Raw genomic sequence first — 12,384 nt, 5'->3', positions numbered from 1 at the left:
TTCTATTCCAGGTACTTCCTTGTGGAAAAGAAAACAGGGGGGATGCGTCCCATCCTAGACCTAAGGGCCCTGAACAAATATCTCGTAAAAGAAAAGTTCAGGATGCTTTCCCTGGGCACCCTCCTTCCCATGATTCAGGAAAACGATTGGCTATGCTCTCTGGACTTGAAGGATGCCTACATGCACATCCCGATACTGCCAGCTCACAGACAGTATCTGCGATTTCAGCTGGGCACACGTCACTTCCAGTACTGTGTGCTACCCTTTGGGCTCGCCTCTGCGCCCAGGGTGTTCACAAAGTGCTTGGCTGTAGTATCAGCGGCACTTCGCAGACTGGGGGTACACGTGTTCCCATATCTCGACGATTGGCTGGTGAAGAACACATCCGAGGCAGGAGCCCTGCAGTCCATGCAGATGACTGTTCGCCTCCTGGAGCTACTGGGGTTTGTGATAAATTATCCAAAGTCCCATCTTCTCCCAGTGCAGAATCTCGAATTCATAGGAGCTCTGCTGGATTCTCGGACAGCTCGCGCCTATCTCCCAGAGGCGAGAGCCAACAACTTGTTGTCCCTCGTCTCGCGGGTGCGAGCGTCACAGCAGATCACAGCTCGGCAGATGTTGAGATTGCTGGGCCACATGGCCTCCACAGTTCATGTGACTCCCATGGCCCGCCTTCACATGAGATCTGCTCAATGGACCCTAGCTTCCCAGTGGTTTCAGGCTGCTGGGGATCTAGAAGACGTGATCCACCTGTCCACGAGTTTTCTCAAATCCCTGTATTGGTGGACGATTTGGTCCAATTTGACTCTGGGACGTCCTTTCCAAATTCCTCAGCCACAAAAAGTGCTGACAACGGATGCGTCTCTCCTGGGATGGGGAGCTCATGTCGATGGGCTTCACACCCAAGGAAGCTGGTCCCTCCAGGAACGCGATCTGCAGATCAATCTTCTGGAGTTGCGAGCGATCTGGAACGCTCTGAAGGCTTTCAGAGATCGGCTGTCCCACCAAATTATCCAAATTCAGACAGACAACCAGGTTGCCATGTATTACGTCAACAAGCAGGGGGGCACCGGATCTCGCCCCCTGTGTCAGGAAGCCGTCAGCATGTGGCTCTGGGCTCACCGTCACGGCATGGTGCTCCAAGCCACATATCTGGCAGGCGTAAACAACAGTCTGGCCGACAGGTTGAGCAGGATTATGCAGCCTCACGAGTGGTCGCTCAATTCTCGTGTAGTACATAAGTACATAGGTAGTGCCATACTGGGAAAGACCAAAGGTCCATCTAGCCCAGCATCCTGTCACCGACAGTGGCCAATCCAGGTCAAGGGCACCTGGCACGCTCCCCAAACGTAAAAACATTCCAGACAAGTTATACCTAAAAATGCGGAATTTTTCCAAGTCCATTTAATAGCGGTCTATGGACTTGTCCTTTAGGAATCTATCTAACCCCTTTTTAAACTCCGTCAAGCTAACCGCCCGTACCATGTTCTCCGGCAACGAATTCCAGAGTCTAATTACACGTAGCTTCAACTCATGCCCTCTAGTCCTAGTATTTTTGGACAGCGTGAACAGTCGCTTCACATCCACCCGATCCATTCCACTCATTATTTTATACACTTCTATCATATCTCCCCTCAGCCGTCTCTTCTCCAAGCTGAAAAGCCCTAGCCTTCTCAGCCTCTCTTCATAGGAAAGTCGTCCCATCCCCACTATCATTTTCGTCGCCCTTCGCTGTACCTTTTCCAATTCTACTATATCTTTTTTGAGATACGGAGACCAGTACTGAACACAATACTCCAGGTGCGGTCACACCATGGAGCGATACAACGGCATTATAACATCCGCACACCTGGACTCCATACCCTTCCTAATAACACCCAACATTCTATTCGCTTTCCTAGCCGCAGCAGCACACTGAGCAGAAGGTTTCAGCGTATCATCGACGACGACACCCAGATCCCTTTCTTGATCCGTAACTCCTAACGTGGAACCTTGCAAGACGTAGCTATAATTCGGGTTCCTCTTACCCACATGCATCACTTTGCACTTGTCAACATTGAACTTCATCTGCCACTTGCACGCCCATTCTCCCAGTCTCGCAAGGTCCTCCTGTAATCGTTCACATTCCTCCTGCGACTTGACGACCCTGAATAATTTTGTGTCATCGGCGAATTTAATTACCTCGCTAGTTACTCCCATCTCTAGGTCATTTATAAATACATTAAAAAGCAACGGACCCAGCACAGACCCCTGCGGGACCCCACTAACTACCCTCCTCCACTGAGAATGCGACAGATCTTCCAGGTGTGGGGCACCCCCTTGGTGGATCTCTTCGCATCTCGAGCCAACCACAAAGTCCCTCAGTTCTGTTCCAGGCTTCAGGCCCATGGCAGACTAGCATCGGATGCCTTCCTCCTGGACAGGGGGGAGGGTCTGCTGTATGCTTATCCTCCCATACCTCTGGTGGGGAAGACTTTGTTGAAACTCAAGCAAGACCGGGGCACCATGATTCTGATTGCTCCTTTTTGGCCACGTCAGATCTGGTTCCCTCTTCTTTTGGAATTGTCCTCCGAAGAACCTTGGAGATTGGAGTGTTTTCCGACCCTCATCACACAGGACGAAGGGGCGCTTCTGCATCCCAACCTACGGTCCCTGGCTCTCACGGCCTGGATGTTGAGAGCGTAGACTTTGCCTCTTTGGGCCTGTCAGAGGGTGTCTCCCGCATCTTGCTTGCTTCCAGGAAAGATTCCACTAAGAGGAGTTACTTCTTCCATTGGAGGAGGTTTGCCGTCTGGTGTGACAGCAAGGCCCTAGATCCTCGCTCTTGTCCTACACAGACCCTGCTTGAATACCTTCTGCACTTGTCTGAGTCTGGTCTCAAGACCAACTCTGTAAGGGTTCACCTTAGTGCAATCAGTGCATACCATTACCGTGTGGAAGGTAAGCCGATCTCAGGACAGCCTTTAGTTGTTCGCTTCATGAGAGGTTTGCTTTTGTCAAAGCCCCCTGTCAAGCCTCCTACAGTGTCATGGGATCTCAGTGTCGTTCTCACCCAGCTGATGAAACCTCCTTTTGAGCCACTGAACTCCTGCCATCTGAAGTACTTGACCTGGAAGGTCATTTTCTTGGTGGCAGTTACTTCAGCTCGTAGAGTCAGTGAGCTTCAGGCCTTGGTAGCCCAGGCCCCTTACACCAAATTTCATCATAACAGAGTAGTCCTCCGCACTCACCCTAAGTTCTTGCCAAAGGTTGTGTCGGAGTTCCATCTTAACCAGTCAATTGTCTTGCCAACATTCTTTCCCCGTCCTCATTCCTGCCCTGCTGAACGTCAGCTGCACACATTGGACTGCAAAAGAGCATTGGCCTTCTATTTGGAGCGGACACAGCCCAGCAGACAGTCCGCCCAATTGTTTGTTTCTTTTGATCCCAACAGGAGGGAAGTGGCTGTAGGAAAACGCACCATATCCAATTGGCTAGCAGATTGCATTTCCTTCACTTACGCCCAGGCTGGGCTGGCTCTTGAGGGTCATGTCACGGCTCATAATGTTAGAGCTATGGCAGCGTCGGTAGCCCACTTGAAGTCAGCTACCATTGAAGAGATTTGCAAAGCTGCGACGTGGTCATCTGTCCACACATTCACATCCCATTACTGCCTGCAGCAGGATACCCGACGCGATAGTCGGTTCGGGCAGTCAGTACTTCAGAACCTGTTTGGTCTTTAGGATCCAACTCCACCCCCCGAGGGCCCTGTTTGTTCTGTTCCAGGCTGCACTCTCAGTTAGTTGGTAAATTTTTTTAGGTCAATCTCAGTTATGTCCTCGCCGTTGCGAGGCCCAATTGACCATGGTTGTTGTTTTGAGTGAGCCTGGGGGCTAGGGATACCCCATCAGTGAGAACAAGCAGCCTGCTTGTCCTCGGAGAAAGCGAATGCTACATACCTGTAGAAGGTATTCTCCGAGGACAGCAGGCTGATTGTTCTCACAAACCCGCCCGCCTCCCCTTTGGAGTTGTGTCTTCCCTTCTCTTTGTCTTGCTACATATGAGACTGGCCGGCACGAGCCGGTTTCGGGCGGGATGACACATGCGCGGTGCGCATCGGCGCGCGAGGGCTAGCAAAGGCTTTTGCTAGTGAAGATTCCGATTGGAGGGGCTGCCGTGGACGTCACCCATCAGTGAGAACAATCAGCCTGCTGTCCTCGGAGAATACCTTCTACAGGTATGTAGCATTCGCTATAACCCAGTTTATTTTGACAATTGTAGCCACCTCTTCACCTCCCCCCTCATGTATCTCAATACAAAAGTCTATTAGTACATAAGTACATAAGTATTGCCATACTGGGAAAGACCAAAGGTCCATCGAGCCCAGCATCCTGTTTCCAACAGTGGCCAATTCAGGTCACAAATACCCGTCAAGATCCCAAAAATGTACAAAACATTTTATACTGCTTATCCCAGAAATAGTGGATTTTCCCCAAGTCCATTTAATAATGGTCAATGGACTTTTCCTTTAGGAAGCCGTCCAAACCATTTTTTAAACTCTGCTAAGCTAACCGTCTTTACCACATTGTCTGGCAATGAATTCCAGTTTAATTACACGTTGAGTGAAGAGACCCATCCTGTTAGAATATCAATGATATGCTTTGATGTCCCCATGCATACCTCCGACCCACCCCATCCTCCCACCCTGTCAGACTGTCATAGTAATGCTTGAATGTTTTCACTTTTATACACTGTCAGCTAGCACATTTGCTTATTTCCGATCTGACGAAGAATGGCAACCTTCGAAAGCTAATCAAGAAATGTATTAAGTTATGTCCAATAAAAAAGGTATCATCTTATTTTCTTTTTCATGTTTTATTTTGTTTGATTTCTATTGATAACGTTGAGTGAAGAAACATTTTCTCCGATTTGTTTTAAATTTACTACTTTGTAGCTTCATCGCATGCCCCCTAGTCCTAGTATTTTTGGAAAGCGTGAACAGATGCTTCACATCTTACCCGTTCAACTCCACTCATTATTTTATAGACTGCTATCATATCTCCTCTCAGCTGCCTTTTCTCCTAGCTGAAGAGCCCTAGCCGCTTTAGCCTTTCCTCATAGGGAAGTCGTCCCATCCCCTTTATCATTTTTGTCGCCCTTCTCTGCACATTTTCTAATTCCACTATATTTTTTTTGAGATGTGGCAACCAGAATTGGTCCATAACAAATTTCTATCATTATATTTCACTGTTACATATGCTTTCCTCACTGTTTGAGCTGGATACCCACGTTATATCAATGACTTCTTTAACTTTTGCCTGGACCTTGAAATCGTGTTTGTCCATACAAATCCTGCAAAATCCCAAAAAACTGGGAATATGGCAAGCTGTTCAAAACTCGAGGATGGCAACTATCATCTGAAGAAGCGTTCTCCTGTCAGTAGATTTTTAAAAAATATTTTAGTGTTAAATTGACCATTCTCCCAAGATACCTCAACGTCAAAAAAATGGATACTTGACCTTGAACTTTCATAGGTAAATTGTATGTCCTGGTCACAATGATTCAAAAAGTCCATAAAATTTTACAAAATGTTCTCATCTCCCATACAAATCATGAAAACATCATCAATAAATCTCATCCAGAAAAAGATGGAATCCTTAAAAGGTGATTGTCATAACCATCTCTCTTCAAAATCTGCCAAAAATAAATTTGCAATGGTGGAGGCAAATGTCACCCCCATTGCTACACCTGTCAACTGAAGAAAATATATACCTTGAAAAAGAAAAAAAATTCCTGTAAAGCTACCTTTGTCAGCAAAAACTCAGTGGGTACTTCATCTGGTCTTGATCTTTCTTCGAATGCTGCATTAGCCACTCTCAATGCTTGATCCTGTGGTATAGACTTGTAGAGAGTCTTAAAGTCCAAACTCACTAACAAAAACTTTGCAGTCTTTGGAAATGCCAACTCCTATAGTAAATGCAAAAAATGCTTTGTGTCACGCTGGTAAGACCAGGCGAGAGGAACTAAGAGCTTCAAGAAATAATCAACAAACACACATAAGGCTCTAAAATTGAGCCATTAGATGACAAAATCGGACATCCTGGAGGTTTATTAGGATCCTTATGTACTTTAGGGAAGGTATATAAATAACATGGGGACTCTAGGAAACTATTTTAAAAATAGTTGCTGTTATAAACCCCTCTTGCTCTCCTTTAGAAGTCATCTCATTTATCAAGGCTTGTATTGTGGTGTGGGGTCTTTACCTCCTTTTTTTTTTTTTTTAAGCACTTGAATTCTATTAGCACAGTATTTTGTCTCTACAGAATAGGCAGAAAATAAGTGTGTTTCGGAAGTGTATAGGCATCATGTGATTTTAACCATAAAAGTAAATGTACTTGATAGTAGTAGTAGTACTCAGTGGCGTAGGAAGGGGGGGCGGTGGGGTGGTCCACCCTGGGTGCACGCCGCTGGGGGGGGGGGGGGGGGGTGTCGGCTGGTTCCCTGCTCTTTCTGCCCTGGAACAGGTTACTTCCTGTCCGGGGCAGAGAAAGCAGGGAAGCAGCAGAGCCGACGCAGCTCACAGTGACGTGCACTGGGGGCGGATCGGCCCTCCTGCCTGCCCTCCGCTGCAAGGTAAGGGTGCGTTTTGGGGGGGAGGTGTGCCGTGCCCTGCACCTGGGGGGGGGGTGCGCAGCGGCGACCCGCCCCGGGTGTCAGGCACCCTCGCTACGGCACTGGTAGTACTACTCTTACCAAACCCCTCATATCCTAATTATAACTAGGGATTTGTCAATGTCTTGAAAAGAGGTTTGACAGTCAGTTCAACAAACCCATAAAAATACCTGCATATTCATAAAGTTGGTTTTAAACGAAAAATCCATTTTCAGCAAAATCTACAGCAGACTGGAGTAAATCCACTACAAATTTTCCTGGGTCGGTGGATCTGCTCCAAATTTTTGAAGACAGTGACTGGCAAATAGCCCAAGTAGTGAAATCTGCATTTTGCATTGAACTTAGACTCAAAACAAGCGTATTTTCAGCCTGTTTTAACTTTGAATTGTTTGCACATCATTTTTTTTTTACAACAAATGGATATATTATTTGTTGTAACAAAATCCTCATCAGCCCAGTATTTCTCAAACTTCTATTGCAGCAGCACACATAGCCCTAGATTTATTCTGTGACAGTACACCAGCAAAACTGGTTTCCACTAGAAACTATGCTTTTAGCTGTTTTTGGTCAAGTGACTGGAATTCCTTTATGTTAGGGCACTGGTTCTCAACCTAATCCTTGGGACACACACCCAGATAGGCAGGTTTGTAGGATATACTACTACTACTACTACTGATTTCTATAGTGCTACTAGACGTATTCAGTGCTGTACACTGAACATGTAAGAGAGTCCCTGCTTGACAGAGCTTACAATTTAATCAAGACAGACAAAAAGAACAACAAGGGAATTACTTAAGGTGTCTGGAGTTCGCTGTGGAGGAGAAGGGTACAGATAAGAGAGATTTACCGGATGAATAGAGTTCCCAGGGAGGAGTGTATGGAAAGATAAGAGTGGAGAGGTACTGAGGAGCTGCAGAGTGAATGCACTTGTAAGTCAATAAGAGGTGTTTGAATTGTATGCGGAAATGGATAGGGTGCCAATGTGAACATATTTTTGAACAAATTGAAGGGGAGAGAGATGGCTTAGTGGGAGACCTGTGAGAAACAAGTTGCAGTAGTGTAAGTGAGAGGTGATAAGAGTGTGGATAAGGGTTTTGGTAATGTGCTCAGAAAGGAAGGGATGAATTTTGGTGGTAATATAGAGAAAGAAACGCCAGGTTTTAGCAGTCTTGGATATGTTCAGGAAAAGAGGATATCCAAATGACTACGCATCGCTATCTCCACTGTATGCAAATCTATCACATGCATATTCATTGTAGTTATCCTGAGAACCCTAAGTCTTGGGTGTGACTCAAGGACTGGGTTGAGAACCACTGTGTAAGAGACACAGGAAGAACCTGGTTTCTTGGTCAAATGGGGGGAAAACCTAGCTATTCTCTCAGGCTAGATGAGGAGGAGTGGTTGGAATGTCCAAGTTAACCTGCAAGTTTCTAATGATTTGAAATATGTTTTTATTTCATAAAGTATTTTAATATATAGTTATAGTATTAATATGTTTTGATGTTTTGCAATCTATTTCAATCCTCCCTTCTCATCCCCACCCCTCTGACATCACCATCATCATCTTATTCCCTATCATCCCTTTAGCATCTCCTTCTCTTCTCTGCTCTGCCCCCTCCCACTTAGCTCCTGGAATCCTCACATCTATTCCTTTGCTCCCCATCACCTTTACATCATCATCATCCCCTCCCCTACCATATTAACATCACCACATCCCATTTCTATTATTCCTTGATATTATCTTCCCTTTCCTATTTGGAATTAAACTTCATCTGACAAGAGAAATCACACCAGAAACACATATTACCTTTCTTTTGCCGCCTCTTCTCCTAGCCTCCTTTTAAAGTTGAAACAGCAGGGGCGTGCAGAGTCTTGCACGACCCCATGGCCCTAGGTACTTCTATACCAGATTTTCTCTGGTTAGGAGGCAGCAGCAGATAAGATATGCTACTCCCTGTCTCCCCGTCATCTGTAGGGAGTGGTGCATGGATTAGTAGAAGAGAGATCAGTACATTGCCACTAGCAGCAACAACCAAGACCCATCCTGTCTTCTCTCTGCATAGCAAAACTTCTGTAGCTTACCTTAGATTTGCTTGTGGAATACCAGAACCTCTGGACTAGTTCATCAGGTTTAAGGAATTACATAGTAGCATAGGGTAGTTGTTCAGCGGTGGCAGTCAGTGTTCTAATTTAAACACCAGCCCTTACCTAGTCTCCTCTATTTCTCTTACCCCATCTCTGCCAGCTCATCTTTTATTCCACTCATCCCCCTCCCCTCTATTGGCCCCGTTCTCCATCCTGTCTCCTAGTCTTCCACACACCTCCCCTTACCACCTTCTATTGTCCCTTGTTCTCCTCCTGCCACATCCTCTACCCCAGCCTCCATCATCTCCCCTTCCACATGTACCCTTGCCTTCTGTTGGCTCCAGCTCTTCTCCCCCACATACACACATCTGCTATCCCTCATCTCCCCTTCCACACATCTTACCCTCTATTGTCGCCCGTCTTCCCACTTCAAACATACTACCCCTCCAGCTTCTCTCTCCTTCCATAATACTCTGCTTATCCAGTGCTTCCTTTCCCATTGTTCTTTAACCCCCCCCCAGTTTGTGCCTTTCCCAGCTTTTCCTCTTAGACTCTATCTCTGCTGGTCACTGTAGTTGTTGGATAACACAGGTCTCTCATTCAAACTCAGTAGTTGCTGTTGCTGCCTTGACCTTCCTGAACTTTGCGGCTCTTGCGGCATACAGTCAGTGTGGTCCTCGAAATCCTCTGCTGTTCTCATGTTTCTAAGGATAGCACAGGAGGCCCTGCATCATACTGATTGTATGATGGAAGACTATATGGTGCAGAAAGGCTGTGGCACCAGTTGAGTTTCAAACAGGACTTCATCTTCTTACCTAGATGTAAATTCTATGCCTTGGAGGAATACTGCGCAAATTCTGCAATGTGCATAATTCCCCTAGGAGTGATAGATATCCATGCTACCAGCCACAGAGTGTGACTGCCTGCAACATCTTTCCTTATCCAAGAGAGGGTTGTTTGGGTTTTTTTGTTTTCCACCATCTTGGCTACAATAACATATAAGAGCTCCCACTTTTCCAATGTCCAACCACAAAATTCCATATTAATTTAAGTGACCAGAAATAGTAGCATGATCAGTTCCCAAAATCTAGCCTTCTAGGTCCCTACTTCAGTAGTTCTCAATCCAGTCCTCAGGGCACACCAGCCAGTCAAGTTTTCATGATATCTACAATGAATATGCATGCACTGGGTTGAGAACCACTGCCAAACTGACCCAGCAACATGAGCACCCGTTTCCCCTAGTACTTACAGATATGACAATACTTGGAGCCTGCCAGACAGACCTGGTTGCTGCTCAATACTACAGCTGTGGCCTGCTAGAAAAATTCATGCATGTGGTTGCCTTTGTATCCCCTAAAACTATTAACCTTAACCACTGCACATACTGTAGAAGGACTTGCTTATCCACTCATATTCTGCTAAGATCGTTTTCATGCAGTTTTTCCTTATCTTAGTTATCCTTAATTTCTATCTAACTCCTATTACTTTATCAATCTGTCTATATATTCCACTTCTGTTTAGACCCTATACTGTCTGTCAAGATGTTTTAATGTGTATTGTGTTGATAGTATAAGTAGAGTATATGGTAATATGGTTTCTTAATCTAAATGAAATTAAGGGAATGGTGCAAAAATGTATATTTTAAGGTGCCCTAAGCACCTTCTTGCAGTTGTATTTTTTTTACAGCTGTTTTTTAAATATATATATATTTTTTCCTTACATAATTTTCTGTTTCAGGTAAGAGTTATGGTACTTTAGTGGACTGGATGGACTCCACAATCGATGAAGTATCCCTCTGGGAGCGAATGATAAGGTCCCCAAATGAGTGGGTGGAAGATACACTGCCACTCAGAATGTTAATGCTGGCAAAGATGGCAAAATGAACAAAATTACTTTATACGTACACATATTTGACAGCCATTATGCTTGCTTATGGCATCATTCGAATGAGGTCATCAGTGTGGTGGACATTAAAAAAAACACGCAGCTGGTACTGGAGCAGAATACTTGGGGACTCTGTCTTACAGGAAGTGCTGCCACAATCGTGATCATCTCCCCATTATCGTTGAATGGAGCAGATTAGCTACCTCTGAACAAAACAGCTTCATCAAACAGCATACATACTTTAATCTTTATAGCCCATCTGGAAGTTAGGTTTGTATTCAACTAAAACTACATGTGATCAAAATGGGTTTTTTTTTAAGTAAATGAATTTATTTTCCCAGATGAGTCAACGTAAAAAAGAGAAAATAAAAATATACAGTACACTGCAGTTTACAGTAAAGACCCCAAGCAGAAAGCGATACATAACTGTCATAAAAACTGCCAGAAGTATGTGCCATAGCTGATATCACTAGTGCAGAATAAATGCATTGATATCTTTATGCATATTAATATCATATGCCCAAAGTATATTTCTAGCTGTCATCTTATCTAAACTTTAGTGATAAAGTTGGTTTTTCAAGCTGTATAACTACAGAACATTTCCAGTTAAACTGCTGCTTTTTTTTAGATATCGGTTTTCTTTTAAATTATATTTTGTAGTAGTTCACTTTTCTGTTTAGAGGCTGATTCAATCCTTTGATATGGTTGATATATAGACAGATATGGAGAGGTGATATGTCAGGAAAATGTGTTCGTTGCATCATCTTTTTGGTAAACCATATAGTCCACGTAAATGGTTTGAGCCAACCCATCTCTGTGTTGTGGATGTGTAAATTATTTTAATGTTTTTGCTGCCAACATTAGGACACAAGAAAAATTGGGTGTTCTTGGTTTATGTGGGCCTTTCATATAAGTTTAAACAGTGTGTACTTTTATCAATAAAAGTGGTACATTACATCTACATTCATGAGAAGAGCCAAAAATGTCCATTAGAATTCAACTTATAATTATTTTTCTTGCAATTAGTATAACAGCTATTCTAATTTTGTATAATTAAGATAACATACATTGTTCTTTATTTAAATAAATACAAATGTGATACCAACTATATCTCTAGATTATTTTGTTAGTGATCTTGACTTATAATAGGTGAAATATAATGACTGTAGGTTATACCCTAACATGACACCCCCCCCCCCCCCCAGGGAATGGCCTGTGAAATGACATGAAAAGGGCTCCAGGAAGAGGCCACTAGAAGGTGCTCTAATATCAAAGGGGCTTGTGCTATCCTGTGGAGGCCATTAGAGGGAGCTCTGCCTCCCTGACAGCCAAAAGCCAAGAAGCTAAAGGCCAGGGAGGGCCCATAGCAGTAGGAAGAAGATAGTTCACCTGTAGGGAGGGCTCAGAAAGGGGTGAAGAAGCTAATAGGAGCCCCATAAAAAGGCACTTCCCAGTGGGAGGAATTCAGAAGAGAAGGGGGGCCCTGGAGAAGAAAGGATGCAGAGTGATTGGAGAGATGGACTACAGCAGGCTGGAAACCCTGGGGTATGGACCCCAAAGGAAGATCCAGAAAGGCTGGAAAAGGAACTGGGGAAGGCCAGACAGAGGGCACTGGAGCTTAGAGGCAGAGGTGAAGAAACAAGACCTGAGAGAAGGTACGTACGTAAATGCCAGGATAATGTTAAAAACTATGGTATGGATCACAGTGTGTCCTTTGAACTGAGACTTAGACTAACAGCAGGGGGTGGAGGACAGGACTGTAAG

At 44.6% G+C, this 12,384-nt stretch overlaps 1 protein-coding gene across 15 annotated transcripts in view; it reads left to right on the top strand.

Moving 5' to 3' along the window:
• SYTL2 (synaptotagmin like 2) overlaps nt 1-11,457 on the top strand; it is a 272,074-nt gene extending 260,617 nt beyond the window's left edge. For all 15 annotated transcript variants that reach the window (XM_030200133.1, XM_030200137.1, XM_030200136.1 and 12 more), the window contains one exon: nt 10,474-11,457. In XM_030200133.1, coding sequence (XP_030055993.1) covers nt 10,474-10,619 — 146 coding nt within the window. In that variant the 3' untranslated portion in view covers nt 10,620-11,457. The remainder of the gene's footprint in view (nt 1-10,473) is intronic.
• The last annotated feature ends 927 nt before the right edge of the window (nt 11,458-12,384 follow it).

This window comes from Microcaecilia unicolor, chromosome 4, assembly GCF_901765095.1.
Source record: "Microcaecilia unicolor chromosome 4, aMicUni1.1, whole genome shotgun sequence".
NCBI lineage: Eukaryota > Metazoa > Chordata > Amphibia > Gymnophiona > Siphonopidae > Microcaecilia > Microcaecilia unicolor.
This window is presented reverse-complemented; position numbering and strand designations above follow the sequence as displayed.